Consider the following 20,513-nt stretch of genomic DNA (forward strand, 5'->3'; position numbering starts at 1 on the left):
TTATCCAAATTTAGATAATAAAATGGAGATTAAGTCCTGATGCCTTGTTTGATTTTGAGGGTGCTGGGTTTGCATAATAGAGAGGTTGGTCAGAGTCTTGGGTGACATGGTTTAGTGTGTCGTGTCCCTGCCCACGGCAGGTGGGTCAGATCTAGATGATCTTAAGGTCCTTTCCAACACCAACTATTCTATGATTCTATGATACAGTAGCTTAAAGCATCTGGGAGGCAGGTCAATGCTTCATAGTGCATGCATGTGTATTTGACAGAGAAGTGGTAGGCTATTGTGAATATACCTTGGTATATTGAGGAGCTACTTTGAAGTAGTCCCTTGTAGGTGTATTAAAGGAGTAAAGTAGCATAAGTATCACTGGTGAGTAATTTCACAGTTGTCTTCTGTGGAATGCAGCTTACCATCGCCCTCCCTTTCTGTCTTTTAAGATGGTCTCTTGCATTTTTAATCAGTTTGCTCTGACCTGTTTTCTTATGTGCTCCTTTTGGAAGGCTGGAAGTGTTTGTTAACAAGGGAAAAAAGAGCCATTAAATATTTAATGCAATCTTAATTAGCTATACGTAGGGGAATTAAATCGGGAATCCTGCTAAAGCAGTGTCATTTATGTCTGTATTAATGCTTTAATTTATTTTGAGAACAGATTCAATTTTGATACCTTTTTTGACCAAGTACTGAAAATGTTAACAAGTTTGCAGTGAATTGTAGAAATAAGCCTCATATAAACCATTATCCCTGTAAATAGGGAAGATGGGTATGCTTGCCATTTGCTGAGGTAACTAGAAGAAAAATCTGGAAACTTTATTTAGTGTCTGCTTAAATGCAATGTCTTTTACTCAGGGCTCGTATCCAAATGAGGAGCCCTCATCAACTTTTACTGAACTGCAGTAAAACAAAACTCCCACCTTCTGATACTGGAGTGAGTGCTGGGCTCAGGATGCAGTTGGCTCATGTGGTGCCAGCTGATTGAACTTTTAACTAAAATATAGTAATGCCACTCTGGTAGTTGCTGGATTTTTATGTTTAAGATAAAGATTATTTTCAAGAGTATGAATTAGGGACTCGACTCATCACGGAAACACTTTGAATACTGCTGGTCATACATCATGTCAGTCACTTGTTCCTTTGCACAGAAGGAAAACCAAGTATGAATCAAGAAACAAATCATGGTATATTTTGCAGAGAGCTTCTTTACCTGCCCATGACTGCTAATTGGATTGGTGTTAAGGAAGCTGAAAAACAATTGTCTGTTGGCTGGTCCAGCCTGGCTTAGTACATTTGACTTTCCTGTTGCTTAGTTCATCTGTGTATGGAGAAGGGAATGTCTTAACGTGTGCATAGTTGGAGATCATAATTTGGAAGCACAATATTTATACAAATAATAGCAGGGAGGGGACTTTGGTTATTTTTCAGGACTATGAAACACAAAAGTAGCGGTGACACGGGATTAAAAAGAAAACCTTAGTTTTATTGCAAAATATTTACTGGTGTTATGTAACCTGGTATTAAAACATAAAAAAGCATTTGCAAGGTAGTGGTTGTTTGCATTTAAGCCATTTCCTCTGAAAGTGATGCTGGCTTTATTTAGTAGTAGAGTCCCATTGTATTCTGTTGGAGTTAACTACATTGAGCGCAATGTTCTAATGTGGAAAAGACTATCAAGGATAATAACTGTGAAACACTGAGTGAACACTGTGTACAAAAAAAACTTGCCATGGTTTAAATTTCTCTCTTCCATGCTTTCAATGCTTCTCACATGCTGATAATGATGTATCCTTGTTTACTTTGTATTTTTGCTAGGTGATCTTACCAACTCTTAACAGAAGACTTTGCATTGGTCTTCAAAATAAATTTACCTAGAGTTCTGAATAGTCTGAATCTCAACAGTTTGACATCTGCATCTGACAAACCTTATATTGGTCAAATAGGTCAAATGCAATACAAATTGTATTTGACCAAACATATTGTTCAAATTGGTGTACTGTAGGTACACTTTTAAAATGCATTTTGAAAAGTTAATATGTTAGCCTTCCAGTATCTGAAGGGGGTCTACAAGGATGCTGGAGAGGGACTCCTCACTAGGGACTGTAGAGATAGGACAAGGGGTAATGGGTTAAAACTCAAAGAGGGCAAGTTTAGATTGGATGTAAGGAAGAAGTTCTTTACTGTAAGGGTGGTGAGGCACTGGAATGCGTTGCCCAGGGAAGTTGTGAATGCTCCGGCCCTTGTGGTGTTCAAGGCCCAGTTGGACAGAGCCTTGGGTGGCATGGTTTAGTGTGAGGTGTCCCTGTCCATGGCAGGGGGGTTGGAACTAGATGATCTTAGGGTCCTTTCCAACCCTAACTATTCTATGATTCTATTATACCTATTTTAGACTTCACAAGAGAGAATGTGTGAGTGTGGGATTATCTTTTAGGCACAGAAATCAGAAAATCGATGGATGCATAATGCTAGGACAGATCAAGTAACGAACAGTGAGTTTCAGGGTCTATCATGACTACGAACTTGAAAGGCTGCCACTGCACTGCTGTTCTATTACTTGTTTGTGCGCAACTGAATAACATGCAGTGGAAAATTAAAAGGTTTTCAAAAGCTAAAATATCAAGCCTTTGATTATATCTGTAAGCTAAAGAATACTGCTGAAATACTGAAACTAGTATGTTATCTATTATTTATACAGCTTTCTACAGTGAACCTCTGTGGCCAATGTTCAGTCTGAACAATGTGTTTAATAAAGTATATAAGAACCTAAACATAAGGGTAATTAAAAAAAAAAGAGTAAATCAGTCACAAGAGCAATCTGATTTCGCAGTGTGGGTTAGTCATTTCAGGACATGACACAACATTTTTGCCGGCAGTAAGATTTGGGTTTTTTTGAGAATGGGGAATCTTCACTTGTTTTCTAAGATTTTGAAGAGTTACCTAGGTGGCCAAGAAACTTCTTCAGTGTCTTCTTTCTTTGTCTTATGTCAGTGTTTGTCTAGCTTGTTGCTATTCCCACCAACTTGTTGGTCTAGCTCTTCAATATTCCTTTTCTTATTGCTATGTGACTCCAGCTAGTGCCTCGAACCTATAGTGCCTCTAGCCAGTGCTAATCAAACCTCTTCTCTTTTACTCTTCAAGCCACTGAAGTACGTAGGAACAATACTTTTACAGTGAGAATTGGGAGCGTGTACAAGAAAAATCCTCTTCTGCTAATATATGGACTCTCCAAACATATCAGCTGTTGAACTTTAAACCAGCCTTTTGAATATGTGAAATCTCAGTTCAGGTCAATTAGGCTTAATAATAATAAATCAATTAAAATCAGTTGCTCATAATGGAAAGACTTAGGAAACTGAAGGTGTAGGTGTGAACATCAGGGCTGCGCATGATATGACAACTTGTTTCGTAACGTCATGACCAGATGCAGAGCTTCACAGCTGTTTTCGAGGCTGTGTGGGTTCAGCAGTTGCGCACATTGCACAAATTAGGATTTTTGTAAAATATTCCATAATTCACCTGCTATCTTGCAAATGCCGAGGTTTTTTTTCTTTAAGCATATTCCATAAATTTTGCTAGTCAGTTCAGCACCAGAAGTTTCCTATTCTTTTTATTGTTTGGGGGGGGAGGGAGAAGAGAGGGAGTTTTATCTGAGCTCATCTTTACAGCTTATTGACTATATATGGCATGCTGATTTTTCTCTCCCTTTCAGAAGAGAAACCTGATTGCTCCAAGGCCCGCTGTGAGGTCCAGTTCTCTCCTCGCTGTCCAGAAGATTCCATCTTGATTGAAGGTTATGCTCCTCCTGGTGAATGCTGTCCACTTCCGAGCCGTTGTGTGTGCAATCCTGCAGGCTGCTTGAGGAAGGTTTGCCAACCCGGCTATTTGAATATATTGGTTTCTAAAGCATCAGGAAAGCCAGGGGAATGCTGTGATCTCTATGAATGCAAACCAGGTAAAAATGGACATGATTTTTTTTTTCCAATTGTAATTTTTTTCTAACTGACCAAATAACCTACATAATTGCATCTAATAAAGCCTGTATAGCCTCTAAATTCTTCTAGTTCTTCTTCAAAATTAAAATCATAATACGTAGGCAATACCCATAAAAAAAGGTAAGAAATATTATGATAAGTTTTGCTTTCTTTTTTTCCTCCAAACATAAATTTAAACTGAGCAACAAGGGAAAAGTAGCCTAATGAGGATGTTGCATTTCTGTGGATGCTGCTAGTGAAAGCGACGTACTGATTAGGTCATATAAAGGTTTTACATAGTAGAAATATTTTGTGCATGGACAGGGAGTTAAGGTTTCGATCTTAATATTTCTCTAGATTAAAAAGTGATGACCCTCAAAAACTAGAGAGTGAAGGGATTGTTGAGGTTCAGATTGAAAGACTTCACAACATTTTTTGTATTTACCTATTTTCCATTTCATGAGAACACAAATTGCCCTTTTTTGTGATTTATTCTCAGTGGAAGATGTAATTCACTCTTCTTTTTGATCCAGGCTTTGGTGAAGATGAATAATAAATAGAGAGGGATGAAAGCAGGCATATAAAATTGTATAATCCAAAATCTTAAACGCAAACAGTGTGCTTAAACTGTGCCTCTCCTGTGCTTGTTTTAACATTTTCTTAAATCCTCCACAGAAGATGATTGTACAGTCTTTGTATCTTCTAGTGCTTCTCTTTGTGCTTTTCCTAATATCCGATGCAAATCTGACTGGAAATTTAAGCAAACTTTTTCGTCCTCTGTCGTGTCTAGTGGATGAACAAGTCTTTTATAATATTTTTGTCTCTGGAACATGTTGTCAACTTTAGTCATCTTTCATCTAAAATTAGCTGTAATTTCTTGTGGCATAGTTTCCTTGGACTCATTCCTTGTTACATTGCTCCTCTGTAAGTTTTCTTAAAGTCTACCCACATTTTTCAAATGTGTTGTCCAAAAGCAGACTCCTGTTTTGGGTGAGTCTTCATCAGCACAAAATACTGTAAAATAATTACTTTGTCTTTCAAGCAAAATTCTAACTAAGTGCCGACTCCTTTGCAAGAGTTATATTTAGTTTGTAAAGTACTTTGAATCCCAGATCTTGTAGCATGACTGCTGCTGATCCACTATATTTGTACATTTTAATTCTTCCTACGTATACTTCAGGTATGCCTTTTCTGAATTTTATCTTTGTCATAGTTTAAGTGCAGCCAGTCTAAATGTCTCTGGTTCAATCCCAGGTTTCAGCGCCAAGGGGAGAGAATATAAAACTAAAAGGGGAAGGGGAAAAAAAAAACCAAAAAACAATAAACACGACTGATGCAGTTGCTCACCACTCACTGACCAATGCCCAGCCCAACCCGAGCAGCGACTGGTCCCTTCTAGGCAACTTCCCCCAGTATATATAGTGGGCATGACGTGCTGTGGTACAGAATACCCATTTGGCTAGTTTGGGTCAGGTGTCCTGTCGCTGCTTCCTCCTGGTTTCCTGTGCCCCTCCTCAATGGCAGATCATGAGACAGAAAGGTCTTTGATCAGAGTAAGTATGACTTAGCAACAGCTAAAAACATCCGTGTGTTAGCAGCATAGTTCTCAGTCTGATGTTGAAAACAGAGCACTGCACCAGCTACTGAGAAGTAGAAAAATAACTGTTACAGCTGAACCCAAGACAATCTTAATGACTTCGGGTTATTTCTTTGTTTCTCAAAATAAATGTTGATTCTGCTCAGATCTTCCAAGTGTAATTTACATTTGCATTTTGTAGTTTGCAAATAACTCTGTCCAAAGTTACCTTTGTAGGTTACTTCTTGAAGACTGTTTTCAGCTTGTTAGTATTACAGAATCTTTGAATTGAATATGTGATTATTGCATTAGTGGATTTATGTAAGTGTGTTGTTTTTTGAAGTAGTTTGTGTTTTTTATTGTAGGGAATTAATAGGTGAATATACATATTGGTGAATAGGTGAATAGGTATACGGGACTGGGAAAATTATAATGCATGGTAGTAGGGTAGAAGAGCAGAGGCTTTGAAGAAATTGGGGAAGGAGAGACATTAATGGGATTTAGGGAAAGTGTAGACCTTTGCAATGGGGGTTAATAATTGAGAGGCTGAGGGAAAGCAGAGACTTCTCCCCTACTTGAGAGATGATGAAAGTATGTTTCTTAGGCAGTAGCTAAGGCGCTGAGGAGTGTATGTGAGTACTCCTGTGCATCCCCACAGTGACAGGTGATGAAAGATGCAATGGCTAAACTACAGGGTAAGTGGGACCCTTACTTTGTGACAGGGCCTTTGCTTGAGGGGAAATAAAGGAGTATTATTAATACGTAATTATTAGTCACTACATAGCCTGATTTTTGTCAAATTAGACTTCAGTGGCTGTCCAAACTGACTTCTATAACTTTGATGTAGATCTGCCTTTCACTTACCATTCATCACAGTGGGAAGACTGTACAGGAAGAAGAAGCCAACCCAAGACTGGAAGACTGGAAAAGGAGCAGATGAATGTTGTCAAATCTTAGTAGTCTACAAATTACTTGCCACAGAAGGCTGCTGCCTTTTTTTTTCTTGCCTTTTTTTTTTTAATGGCAAATATTTGCAAATCTGAAAATTTTTCAGTTTTCAGAGGATCTCTGTTTTTAAAGAGTATAAGCTATACTTTGTATAGACAACATTGTAGTCAATGTATGAAGAAAATTTTAGACTAAACATGCTGTTGTTGGGGTGGGTTTTTTTTAATACTTCTTTCTTGTAGAAAATTTAGGGATTTTACTTTTAAATTTGGAAGTTATCATGAGCCTTGCTGGGTTTTTTTCCATCTGAAGTGTTCTGTCATGTTCAAAACCACTGGCTGTGTTTTTAAATAAATGTCTTTGTTTAAGAGCAGGCAAGGGAATATCTTGTTTTACTAGGATTGTATACTCTATATTCATATATACTAAGATGTATATATGTATATAGGCTTATCCAGTCTTCCAAGCTAAATTATAATTCCATGAATTTGGAGGTAATCTAGTCCATCCTGCCTCTTCTGCATTGTTTTATGCCATTTATTCTCTCTGTGAATATATGCATACCACTGTATATGTAGTAGCATATAACTTTTTATGTATGTATGACACTCTGACCATTATGAATGTGGATTTGCTGAAACAGTGGTCATAAAGAGAAGTCAGATAATACTCCTTGCATGGTGAAAATATTTATCTAGCCTATGATAAATTTGATAATAATTCCTGTGTCTTCAGAGTTTGAGATGTAATCCTCAATAGCAAATAATCATAGCAAAGAAGAGTTGGAGAGGGACTGAACTATCAGTGCTCTGTTTCATGTTTCATTTGTTTTTAATGGCATGTTGCTGAAAAGAAAAAAAAAAGGGACAATGGACAGTATAAAGCCTGGTAGATAAGCATTCATGCAGAGTTTCTTATAAGGCTGATGTCAGTTTTACTGAAGAGTATCAGCATGTCTATGGAGTTTACATGTTGAACAGAGAAAACTGTTTTCCATACTTTGCCGCAGTCCTAAAAACTTTAGTTCCAAGTGCTGCTACCCCAGAGCACTCTTTCTGTACCTCTGTGTCTGCTTAACCAGGCTCCACCAGGGTTTTACACTAGCCAGGGCTTTCTGGTGGAAACAAATTGCTAGAAGCTAGGAGGACTGCTTCCTATGATACCAGTGCTGCCTTGTGCCAGTGTAAAGTGTTTGTGCAATTAAAGCACAAATTTTGTTTATTTCTCTTCCTTAAATAAGATGTCTTTAGTTTACAGTGGCATTTAAGTTTGGAGCTTTCTGCTGAGAACTGCATATGTTCAAATACTGTGATTGGCAACTGAGTTACTGAAAGGAAAACAGGAAGTGTTTTCTGAACACTAAATGCTAGAATAAAAATCCCTTCATTTTGAGATACACTTCCTCTTCTTTTACTTTAGAAATGCAGTGATTTAAAGCTTTGGAAGTCAGTTAAAATGAACAGTGAAGATACTTAGAAGCTTAGCTGTACCCATCTATTAAGCTCCACATTATTTTGTCTTAAATGTTCTTACCATTACTCCACCAAGCATCTCACTGCAATTGTGGTACCTACTAAGACCAAGTATGTCATGTCCCTTTTGTTTTGCTGTGGTTACTAAGCTCAGAGGTGAGATAACACTGGTTTCGTGCCATAAGAAACACTTTGTTCCTACAAGCTGTGTACAACTGTGTATATAACTGGCCAGTCATTAGTAGTGAATTTAGTTATAACTTGGAAGCTACCTCTCAAGTATTCTCAAACTTTTTTTTTCTAAAGATAGTTTGAATGAAGAGTCTAACTGGATCTGCTTAATGTGTTAACAGCAAAAATAAAAATAACATGAAGCATGATTTGAAGGAGTATATCATGCCTGTTACGCTATTAAGCTAAAACAGTATAAGCAATGATGGTTTTGAAATCATGCTTGTTAAATCAAAGATGGAGTTAAAATGTAATCTAAAAGGTATTTTGCTGACGTTGTGATAGCAGCTCTAGCTGCCACTTCTGAATGAAGAAAGGTAAATAGTTTATTTTGGCACTTATCCAACAGATGTTGTCTGGACCTTTATTGCTAACTATTTTGTTGTCATTGTCCTATATGGTGAGATAGGGAGTGTCATCCCTTAGTTTCTGACATCCTTGGGAAAGCATTAGGAAATGTCTGTCGTGCTAGACAGAACCTCTTGAAAAGGCCACTCATTTTCTAGTAGTCTTTCTGGCAGAGCTTTCATTCACTCGCCTTCTCCAACACACCTGCATGGCCTCAGAATTACTCTTACTTAAATGGAAGGTTTTTCTGGTACCAAATCTTTTTTTAAACACAATTCTAAAGAGAATGTAATAGCTTTGTGCATTTCTTTGGGGAATTCTGTGCAGTCAGGGCTTGATGGAAAGTCTGAGATCAGCAGCAAAATGTTGTACGTAGTGCATAATGTACAGGGAAGTAACCTGTGCTCCACTCAGGTACAGCTTCAGCATTGAAAGTCAGGTCTGGAATTTTTAGTCTTGCACTAAGGATGAGTGTCAGCAAATTCAAGTTTTTTATATGTAGTTGTGAGAAATAGATTTATTTTTTTTTTCTTAAAATTCCCTGTTGCTTACAGAATGTGCTGTTCTATTGGATACTCTGTTAGAACCTGATGTTGAGAGTACTTAACAGATGAGGTTGGGAAAGGACTGAAGAAAGTGAGTGGGGAAGAAGTACATGTAAGTTTCTAATGGAGCTGGGGAAATGGCTTAAAAGTTGACAGTGATGGTAAGGGAGTTAAAAAAAAAAAGGAATCAGCAAATTCAGGGTTTCATTTTGAGAAATACCTGTGTTAGGAGAGTTAAGGAAGTGATACAACTGGATTGAAAGCCCAGGAATGTCATTCACTCTGACTGTATTTAATACGTTCTGAAGTGTGAAGGAATGCGAAAAGGATCATGCATTGTCATGAAGAATTACCTTCATCCTTTCTTTTTCCTCTCCCAGAACAGAAAGCATAACTACCATTATCAGATGTAGTCATGTTGTGTTGTATTATTTGTGAGGGACCACTTGAAATACATCTGAACTGAAAGCAAAGGGTGTAATATGATGCTTCTTAGCTGCTGTAGAAGCAGACTTTTTACCCTTATGCTGAACCCACAGAAAGCTGTGACTTCTGGAAAAATACAAAATTTTTTCTGTGCTGAGCCACAGTGTTAAAAACTAAAATCATCATAGAAACATCAAATGCTTAGAGTTGGACTTTAAAGGTCATCTAATTCTACCTCCCCTGCCAGGGGCACGAACATCTTGCACTAGGCCTGGTTGCTTCAAGCCACGTCCAAACTGGTCTGGAACACTGCAGGGATGGAGCAGTGTTCAACTTCCCTGGGCAACCTGTGCCATTGCCTCACCACTCTCACAAATATGTAATAACAACTTATAAAATAAGCCTGTTCATGAAAAGTACACTTTGTAATTATTGGAATCAAAGAAAGATGTGAAAACTAGTAGTTCAGTGGCAAAGGTTTTTTTAAGGCAGTAGTACAGCTAAACTGGGGGACATAGGATCATAGAATCATAGAATAGTTAGGGTTGGAAAGGACCTTAAGATCATCTTGTTCCAACCCCCCTGCCATGGGCAGGGACACCTCACACTAACCCATGTCACCCAAGGCTCTGTCCAACCTGGCCTTGAACACCGCAAGGGATGGAGCATTAACAGCTTCCTTGGGCAACCCATTTCAGTGCCTCACCACCCTCACAGTAAAGAACTTCCTCCTTATATCCAATCCAAACTTGCCCTCTTTAACCCGTTACCCCTTGTCCTGTCACTAGAGTCCCTAATGAAGAGTCCCTCCTCAGCATCCCTATTGGCCCCCTTCAGATACTGGAAGGCTGCTAGGAGGTCTCCATGCATCCTTCTCTTCTCCAGCCTGAACAGCCCCAACTTTCTCAGCCTGTCTTCATGTGGGAGGTGCTCCAGTCCCCTGATCATCCTCGTGGCCCTCCTCTGCACTTGTTCCAACAGTTCCATGTCCTTTTTATGTTGAGGACACCAGAACTGCACACAATACTCCAGGTGAGGTCTCCTGAGAACAGAGTAGAGGGGCAGGATCACCTCCTTGGACCTGCTGGTCACGCTTCTTTTGATGCAGCCCAGGATACGGTTGGCTTTCTGGGCTGCTAGCGCACACTGAAGCCAGTTTATGTTAAGTTTCTCATTGCCCAACACCCCCAAGTCCTTCTCCGCAGGGCTGCTCTGAATCTCTTCTCTGCCCAACCTGTAGCTGTGCCTGGGATTGCTCCCACCCAGGTGTAGGACCTTGCACTTGGCATGGTTAAACTTCATGAGGTTGGCATCAGCCCACCTCACAAGCGTGTCAAGGTCCCTCTGGATGGCATTCCTTCCCTCCAGGGTATCAACCAAACCACACAGCTTGGTGTCATCGGCAAACTTGCTGAGGGCGCACTCAATCCCACTGTCCATGTCAGCGACAAAGATGTTGAACAAGACCGGTCCCAACACCGATCCCTGAGGGACACCACTCGTTACTGGTCTCCAGCTGGACTTTGAGCCGTTGACCACATCTCTTTGTGTGTGGCCATCCAGCCAGTTCTTTATCCACTGCGTCGTCCATCTATCAAATTGATGTCTCTCCAATTTAGAGACACATATTTTTAAATAAGGAAGAATCTGATGATAGACTGTTCTATAACCTTTCAAAATGTTCAGCTTTTCTGGAAGTTCGGCTTCAGGCATTTTCCAGTTTAAGAAACCCATTTAAATGTGAAAGCAAGTAGGAGCTTCTTTTTTCTCCTTCAGCTATCTTTCATCTCTTACCTCTCCTCATCTTTCTCCTTTGGGGAAAGGCTAAGAGGACCAGCAGTGTTCAGCCTGAAGAGAAGGGTCAGGGGAGATCTTATCAATGCATATCAATACCTGAAGGGAAGGTGTAAAGACAGAGTTAGGCTCTTTTCAGTGATGCACGTTTGCAGGACCAGAGGTAGTAGACACAAACTGAAACAACAGTGTTCCTCTGAACATCAGGAAACACTTTTTCACCATGGGAGTGACCAAGCACTGGCAGAAGTTGCCCAAAGAGGTGGTGTCATCTCCATCCTTGGCAATATTCAAAAGCTATCTGGGCATGGTCCTGGGCAACCAGAACTGCGTGACCTGGCTTGGGGAGGGGGTTTTGCTAGTTGACCTCCAGAGTCCCATCTAATCTCAGCTGTTCTATGAGTAATGTAATAATTTAATAATAATGATCTCCCAGTTCAGAGAAAAGACTGAGGTGGGGTATGAGTGTGGAAAACAAAATTCTGTGGGTGGTGGATAAGGTCATTCATACCCTTTGCTCATCAAATCCTACTAATCCTGTAAGAACTGGAGAACGCTTCAGTACTAGTAAGAGATCAGTGCAAAATAAATAAAAATGGGTAAGATCAAATAGGGGAACTGCTGACTGCATACAGCCACTTAATTACTTGAGAATTTTCTGTTTGAATGCTCTCGATTTGAGGTTTGTTTGTAATTCTTCTTAGGTTTGTACTTTTTTAATAAAGGTAGATTGTTTGGGCTGCTTTTCAGGGTTGGTGAGCCATGTACTAGCACACTGTAACCACTGGAAAAAAAAAATTAACTATTTGGGAAAAAAGAGCACCTTAGCTGAGACTTGGTGGCATGATTAGTTTCCTTGTGTTTCTTCTTTCATTGTCATCACTGGTATATGGAAAGATGGACACAGGAATAGCTGTGCAATAGCAGCTTGTTGGCTGTTTGGGGACCAGCTTGCCTGGGAAGGAGGCAGAGTGGACCTTTAATCCAGATTAGAAAGATTGCTAGTATCAATTCAGGACACTGGACATCAGTAGCTTCTTGGCACAATAGAATGATGCAAATCATATTGGTCACTTTGGACCACACTGACAAGCTTATGATTTTCAATGCCAGATATGGTAATGGAGGACTTAAACATAAGAGTTGTTTCACAGTTATTTGTTAATAAAATGGAACATAAAACTCTAGGGGTTTTTTAAGTGCAGTATTAGTAAACTAAGTATTTCTGAGTTGTTTACTCTTTTAAATGCTATGGGGAAAATATATTCTCAGTAGCCTGGTATATTTCTAGTAACTTACCTAATTTACAGGCATCTTGAACTTTTATACTTTTTTAAGTCAATAATTAAAAAAAGTGAATCTTAGGAAGTGTTTTTGTAATGTTACCTACCAAGCATGCATTCATTAGGTAATTTTTCTAACATAAAGGGCTGATGCATACCTGGTTGCTTATGATGAAGCAATTTGCAAAAAGCTTCTAAAGCATGAATAACAGGATTGTTTTTTCTTCCCTTCCTCCATAGTGTTCAGTGTGGATTGCAGCACAGTCGAATGTCCTCCTGTTCAACAAGTTGTCTGCCCACTGGATAGCTATGAAACACAAGTCAGGCTGACAGCTGATGGCTGCTGTACACTGCCGACAAGGTTGGTGTCTTGATGGCTGAGTATCTTTAATTTGTTCTCTACAGTTCAAGTATTATAAACACAAGATTATTATGCGTAGGTCTGTGGTAATAAATGTTAATACAGAATAAAAAAAATGTATGAAGTAGTTTTAAGGTATATCAGGCTGATATAAATACAAATTTTTATCTTTTTGAAGCAGAAGAAAATTCTTGGTGCAGATGCATGAAGCTGGTTTTTTTCTAGTTATTTGAGGGGTTTGTGCCTCTAGATATATTTCCATGTATTCAAATAATTTTACTAAAATAAATTCTTTCAAGAAACTTCTGAATATCTTTGATAAGGATTTAAATGATGAAGATGACAGAAGATATGCAAGAGAAAATCTTGTCTAGTTAAAGAAGAAAACTGTTGGGCTTTTTGGTATGTGGAAGACCACTGTAAGAAGCTCAAAGATGGTGGCTATATGGAACTGCAGGGAAATAGAAATTTCAAGTACTCACTTCCATTTTACTTTGGTTGTTGTTTAAGCAGATATAATTTATTGCAATTTGGAAAAATAAGATGATTTGGAGTTGGGTTTCTTCCAGAATTCTACACCACTGTTTCAACTTCTGTTTTTACAACAGACTTCTCAAAACTTGATGCAGCAATATGCCAAATAAATGTGAATTCAAGCAGAAAATAACATCAGTGAAAATATTTTACACAAAACAGGAAATATTTCTTGTAGACTTAACTAGTCAATCTATTTAGTATAAATGTCTTTGGACCATACAGTATTGCCATATTCTCAGCCCCTTTTGGATTGTGAAGGAGTGATAAACTTGAGAATTAAGAAAGTAGAAAACGGAAAAGGTTATGTAATGGGTACCATTTGGGTACATGTTTAATATGGTGACATATTTGAAGCTGTTGTTTCCATGAAATATGAGGGTCTGTTACTGCATGGGGAGTTAATAATATAGCTACTAAAAAAGGCAGAATGAAATCTGAAGAACTTATTATAGTGCTGTAATTCTATTTATTAAAATTTGAGAATGTATTTCTAAACATAACTTGTTGTAGAATACACCTAATCATCTACTATTAAAAAAGACAAGCCGCTTATCCTTACTAAGTGAATGCTACAAATGTTCTTTCATTCAGAGTTGTCTTCTTTTTCTGTTTTATGAATTTGGGATGAGGATGTGCTGTGGATTCTTGATATCCCTCCTTTATTCTTTGACATGTTCTCATTAAAATTCCTAGGAATGATGATCATTTCATATTAGTTGATAATTGGCCTGGTTAGTTTGGATTGCACAGGAGGCTGTAGATTTTTTTAACTAGTCATTATACTGGCATTGATGCCAGTACAGCTCAGCGCGTTCAAGACAGCTAGAATATAATCCTACTAAGGACTGTGTTTGAAAAGATAGATTATAAAGGCAAAGAAGCAAACCAGATTAAAATTTCACAAGTTTCTAAGTTAGATTAACACTCGGAAAACTTGACACCATAGAAAATTCAGATTAATAGAGATTTTACTTCAAAATAGTTTCAACTTGCTGGATTAAAAAGTGATATACAAGCTAAATTACTTCTGTTTCCCAAAAGTAAAATTGTGTTGTATTTTTCAGCAGTCTAACACAAGTTGTGGCTCGATTTTCCTATTGCTTGGTTGTAGGGAATAAAAAATATCCACTTTAAATTCTTTGTAAATGATAACTTCAGTGTTCCTTCTGTCATGGAACACAAAGTACCAAGAAAATAAAACTTCATTTACTTCAAAAAAATGACCAGTTGGAAATATTTCTATTTCTGGCATACACATGGGAACTGATCTTAAATAAAACACATAGAGCAAACGTGCTTGCAAGAATCTTTTTCTTCCTTTGATAATGTTTAAAAATATAACCAGTTGGTTTGCTGGGTTAACTGTAACTAATATCTGAAGTGAACTAGTACATGGGCATGCTACTTAAGTGACAAAACTGGTGTTCTCATCTCCTGCATACACAGACCTCAATTGTGCAGGCAGGCATAGCATGTCTGAATTACCAGATAATTGTGAATTGCACTGAAACTGCTTGGAAGTCAGATTACCGTGCATTACTGGGATGAGAGTTCAGCAAGGGATCAGAGCGGGGATAGATGTGTTCTGATCAGATAGGATGTCTTTTTGTGCTAATATCGATGTCCTCCTTGAGGTGCAAAACTGAACAAAAAAGCCACAATTAACATAACCTGGTCTGTCTGCAGGTAGGTTAAAACAATTATAGGTGTCTTGTGCTCCTCCATTAATTTTTTTGTGGTTCAGTCTGTGTTGCTGTATATAGTTACCATATAGGTTGCTAAATTTTTGGATTGCCTTCATTCAGCCAAAGCAATAATGTACATTTTAAGAGAGTAAGTGAGAAGGAAAGAAGAAAAGCTGAATCTGGAAGCAGTAAGATCCTAGAGTAGTTTATATGTTGTGTGCCCGCAGGTAATGTATGTACTTATTTCTGATTTTAAAAATCTGCTGCTGTGCTTCTTAAGGAAGACAGTGCCATAGTCAACATTTATATGCTGTAGATAAAGATATTGAAGGGGATGAAGGAAGGAACATAGATGTGAAGCTAATCAGAAAAGAGCATTAGAGGGAAGAGAAGTATATGCATGGAAAGAGACAAGACAGAAAGGGAAACTAAGTTCAGTTATTTGGAATATGAAAGTCAAACCATTTTAATCCAGTTTCAATGTTTCATCAGATTTGAGGAAAATTGGACCTTTTATTTGAAGCCAAGTCTCCATTCCATGAGTTTTGCATTTCAAAACTACAGGAAAGGCAAACAAAGTGGAGATTTATGGATGAATGATTCTAAATTGGGAAAAGGGGATTTTTTTTTTTCTTGATTCTGCAATTTCTCACTAAACTCATGGTGAAATACTAACATTGCATTGACTGTGATTCAGTTTAGAATCACCTAAATCCATATCTTATCTCTTTTTAATTAGTAGAGTTACATTACAAAGAAGTGTCACTGTATATTTTAATGTACATTTGAGAATTAATTTATTAAAAGCAAAGGTACATTGTTTCATAAGGCCATAGACAGTAAGACTTCATGAAACTATTTTAGTTCAGATTTTTGACTTTGTCAAGAAATTACAGTTGTTTCATTTACTGCCACTAAAATAAAGGCTTAATATCAGCAGATAAGGAGAGCTTCACAGTTAAGGATGGATGATGCGTCACTGTTAACAAGTAATGGACAACTTCACATACAGCAGGAACAGTCTGACTTCTGTAAACACATCTTGCTCTTGGCTGGTTCTTGTAGGGTAGGAAATACTAGGAAAACAGAAAAACTTAAATCTGGTGTTAAATTGACCTATGTTTTATGAGTTAGCTCTTGAACGCATCTTCATAATCACAGAATCATAGAATAGAGTTGGAAAGGACCTTAAGATCATTTAGTACCAACCACCCGCCATGGGCAACACCTCACACTAAACCATGTCACCCAAGGCTCTGTCCAACCTGGCCTTGAACACCACCAGGGATGGAGCATTCACAACTCCCTGGGCAACCCATTCCAGTGCCTCACTGCCCTTACAGTAAAGAACTTCTTCCTTATATCCAGTCTAAACTTCCCCTGTTTAAGTTTGAACCCGTTACCCCTTGTCCTATCACTACAGTCCCAAATGAAGAGTCCATCCCCAGCATCCTTATAGGCCCCCTTCAGATACTGGAAGGCTGCTATGAGGTCTCCACACAGCCTTCTCTTCTCCAGGCTGAACAGCCCCAACTTTCTCAGCCTGTCTTCATACGGGAGGTGCTCCAGTCCCCTGATCATCCTCGCGACCTCCTCTGGACTTGCTCCAGCAGTTCCATGTCTTTTTTTTTATGTTGAGGACACCAGAACTGCACGCAATTCTCCAAGTGAGGTCTCCCGAGAGCAGAGTAGAGGGGCAGGATCACCTCCTTCGACCTGCTGGTCACGCTCCTTTTGATGCAGCCCAGGATACGGCTTTCTGGGCTGTGAGCGCACACTGAAGCCGGCTCATGTTCATTTTCTCATCAACCAACACCCCCAAGTCCTTCTCCACAGGGCTGCTCTGAATCTCTTCTCTGCCCAACCTGTAGCTGTGCCTGGGATTGCTCCGACCCAGGTGTAGGACCTTGCACTTGGCATGGTTAAACTTCATGAGGTTGGCATCAGCCCACCTCACAAGCATGTCGAGATCCCTCTGGACGGCATTCCTTCCCTCCAGGGTATCAACCAAACCACACAGCTTGGTGTCATCGGCAAACTTACTGAGGGCGCACTCAATCCCACTGTCCATGTCAGCAACAAAGATGTTGAACAAGACCAGTCCCAACACCGATCCCTGAGGGACACCACTCGTTACTGGTCTCCAGCCGGACATTGAGCCATTGACCACAATTCTTTGTGTGCGGCCATCCAGCCAGTTCTTTATCCACTGAGTGGTCCATCCATCAAATTGATGTCTCTCCAATTTAGAGACAAGGATGTTGTGTTGGACAGTGTCGAACGCCTTACACAAGTCCAGGTAGATGACATCAACTGCTTTACCCCTGTCCATCAGTTCTGTAGCCCCATCATAGAAGGCCACCAAATTGGTCAGGCAGGATTTGCCCTTAGTGAAGCCATGCTGGCTGTTACCAAGCACCTTGCTGTTTCCCGTGTGCCTTAGCATGCCTTCCAGGAGAATCTGCTCCAAGATTTTGCCAGGCACAGAGGTGAGACTGACTGGTCTGTAATTCCTCAGGTCATCCATTTTCCCCTTCTTGAAAATGGGGGTTATATTTCCCTTTTTCCAGTCATTGGGAACTTCACCTGACTGCCATGATTTCTCAAATATGATGGCCAGCGGCTTCGCAACTTCATTCGCCAGCTCCTTCAGGACCCGCGGATGGATCTCATCAGGTCCCATGGACAGGTTCTTAAGATGGTCTTGAACCAGATCCTCTCCTACAGCGGGCCTAGGGTCTTCATTCTCACAGTCCCTGCAGCTGCCTTCCAAGATTTGGGTGGTGTGGTCGGAGCATTTGCCAGTGAAGACCAAGGCAAAGAAGTCATTCAGAACCTCAGCCTTCTCCAAATCCAGGGTAGCCAGTTCTCCTGATAGCTTCCGGAGGGGGCCTACATTATCTCCGGTCTGTCTTTTATTTGCAGTGTACCTACAGAATCCCTTGCTGTTATCCTTAACATCCCTAGCCAAGTTTAATTCTTACTGGGCCTTAGCTTCCTGAACCTGGTCCCTAGCTTCTATGTTTAATTTTGAAAACTTCTCTAGCAATGCCAGGGGAAAAATGGGAATAATAAACATCAGATACTCTAAGTTCTTGTACTTGTATTCAAAGGTTACCTTTAGTTTTGCGTGTATTCTACTGTGGTAGTCCAAACAGAACAGCCTACTGATTTGGCACTGATATCAAGATACTAGTTGCTTCAGGTTTCATCAGTCTGTCATGAGACACCTTAAATTTCCAGCTATTATGTTGGGAATGTCTGTGGTCTTGGTAAAGATGCTCTGTTCTCCAAGGAGCTTATTGAAAGAACATATGTCATGTCTATTAAAAATTTAAACATAGAGATGATCTATACTAATTGTACAAAATCTGTTGTCTTTGATTGTTTCCAGTTTTTCTGTTGTGAATTATTTTATTCAGATTTTCAGATTTCTTTGCAATTTACTTATAAGTGTAAAGTATTAAAATCTGTTAATTTTTTTTATGGATGAGTATAAATCAGTAGCTGATTTCAGTGATTAGTGTTGGCTTATGTCTTAATTGCTGACATGGTTTTGTACATTTTTTCGTAGTAATATATACAATGGAGTAAATGGCATGTTTGGATAGGTTTGCACCAAATATTTTTTTTATTGGCTTCATTCTTTCTGGCTGCTCTCTACTAGAATAATTTAAAAGGTTAATCTTTACTAGGTCTCTGCTTCTTGCTCTAGTTTTATCCCCCTGCTTCGGTGCTCATTTCCCTTCATCTAACCCAAGTGTGGTCTTTTTCCTTGCACCAGTTTCCATTCTCCCTCCTGCCAACTGTTAAAATCTGGTAACGTCAAGATTTATTCCATGCTCTCTTCTCAAAGATATTTCCTCTCACCACCTATTCTTGGTCAGTCTTTTAATAAAAACAGATAAACCAAGAAAATTAGAGAACTAGAAAGGTGTTAGTACTGTGCCAATATCAAAAAGAATAAAAACTAAGTAATTAAAGTCTTGTTATCTTGATACCAGTTCTAAGAAAAATACTGGGAAAACTGGTAGAGGATTGAATTGAGGATTAAAGGATGTAATTAAAGCTAAAAGCAACTGAATGTTGCTTTGAGGGAGGCAGTTTTATGAAACTTGTTCCTATCTTTTGAAGATACTAAGCTTGCCTTAAAAATCTGAGCATCAAATTTCCTTTCTTCTCAATTTCTGTCTTCTGTAGTCAGTAGTCTTTTTCCTTGTACTGGATTCTCTCTTAACAAACAAAACAAGAAAAAACAACTAGACAAACAGCACCCTCCCCCTAAGAAAACCCCACAACAACCACCAAAAAAAACTATGTCAGACTTTAGAATTAATACTGTCTTGTTGGGTTTAATTTATAAAATACCCTTCCCAAAACTACTTATCATTGGAGAAGAAAATTTCCCTCACCTCTCCTCCCCCAGGTTCTGGAAGTGAATCAGTCCCAGTGAGTCACATCGTGATCCTTTGCCTCCTGAGATGAACTCTCACATCACTGTCTTGCTGATAATATAGGATATAATAATACTCTTCTGAGAGGAGAGAAGCATTCAGGAGTATGTTCACTAGATACCAATAATAACTGTGCTTAACATACTTATTTAAAAAGCTTACACCAGAAGCCTGCATATGTTCTAGATTAGATTTTTTTTTAGAAATAATCAATACATGTTTATCCATCAAAAATTCCAGCAGTTTATTTTCTGAGTCTCAGCTTTAATAAATGCAGTTTTAAGTTTGATGTGATGGGAGGAGAAGGGAAAAACAGATGTAAATGAAGCATAAAAAAATCAGATAAGTTAGAGGGAGACAGACTTTTAAGAGCAGTGAACTGCTTCATAAATCTAAACAAAACAGGAATATAAGTCATGATGACTATTTCATACATCAGAAAGTGAAGAGCAGCTTTTTACAGATACAACCTTGCAAGATGGGAGCCCAAATATCTTGGGATTGAAGGATGAGCAAATGAAGACTTTGAATCAGACCATTTAGCTGTCACTTAGTTACAGATAGCTGGATGGTGTTACAAATGCAAAACTCTCAATTGGATCAAGTAGCATGGAGGAGTAGGATTGTAGCTTTATTGTTTAGAAGAAAAGGTCTGAAAAAGTTTCTCAAATCAATTAGTCATAGAATTTTTTTCCTTGTTTGAACAGTATTTTCCCTGTTGTTTTTTCCCTTACTTGAGTCTAAAATGTCTCAATCTGGAGCTGCTTTGGACTGGCATTGCCACAGATTATTATGCAGTATTGTTAAGTGAAATGGTCTTGACCAGCAAAAGTGTTAATTCTGTAGGCGATACAGTGAACAGGACAAGTGGTAGCCACCTCAAGCTGC

The 20,513-nt window shown here is 38.9% G+C and overlaps 1 protein-coding gene across 3 annotated transcripts in view; it reads left to right on the plus strand.

Annotated features, from left to right (window-relative positions):
* CRIM1 (cysteine rich transmembrane BMP regulator 1) overlaps nt 1-20,513 on the plus strand; it is a 187,965-nt gene that overhangs the window by 84,199 nt on the left and 83,253 nt on the right. For all 3 annotated transcript variants that reach the window (XM_062629506.1, XM_062629509.1, XM_062629507.1), the window contains exons 3-4: nt 3,704-3,946; nt 12,829-12,949. In XM_062629506.1, the coding sequence (XP_062485490.1) occupies nt 3,704-3,946; nt 12,829-12,949 (364 nt within the window). The remainder of the gene's footprint in view (nt 1-3,703; nt 3,947-12,828; nt 12,950-20,513) is intronic.

This window comes from Pezoporus occidentalis, unplaced genomic scaffold, assembly GCF_034315485.1.
Source record: "Pezoporus occidentalis ecotype Australia unplaced genomic scaffold, CSIRO_AGI_Poc_V1 ctg34, whole genome shotgun sequence".
NCBI lineage: Eukaryota > Metazoa > Chordata > Aves > Psittaciformes > Psittacidae > Pezoporus > Pezoporus occidentalis.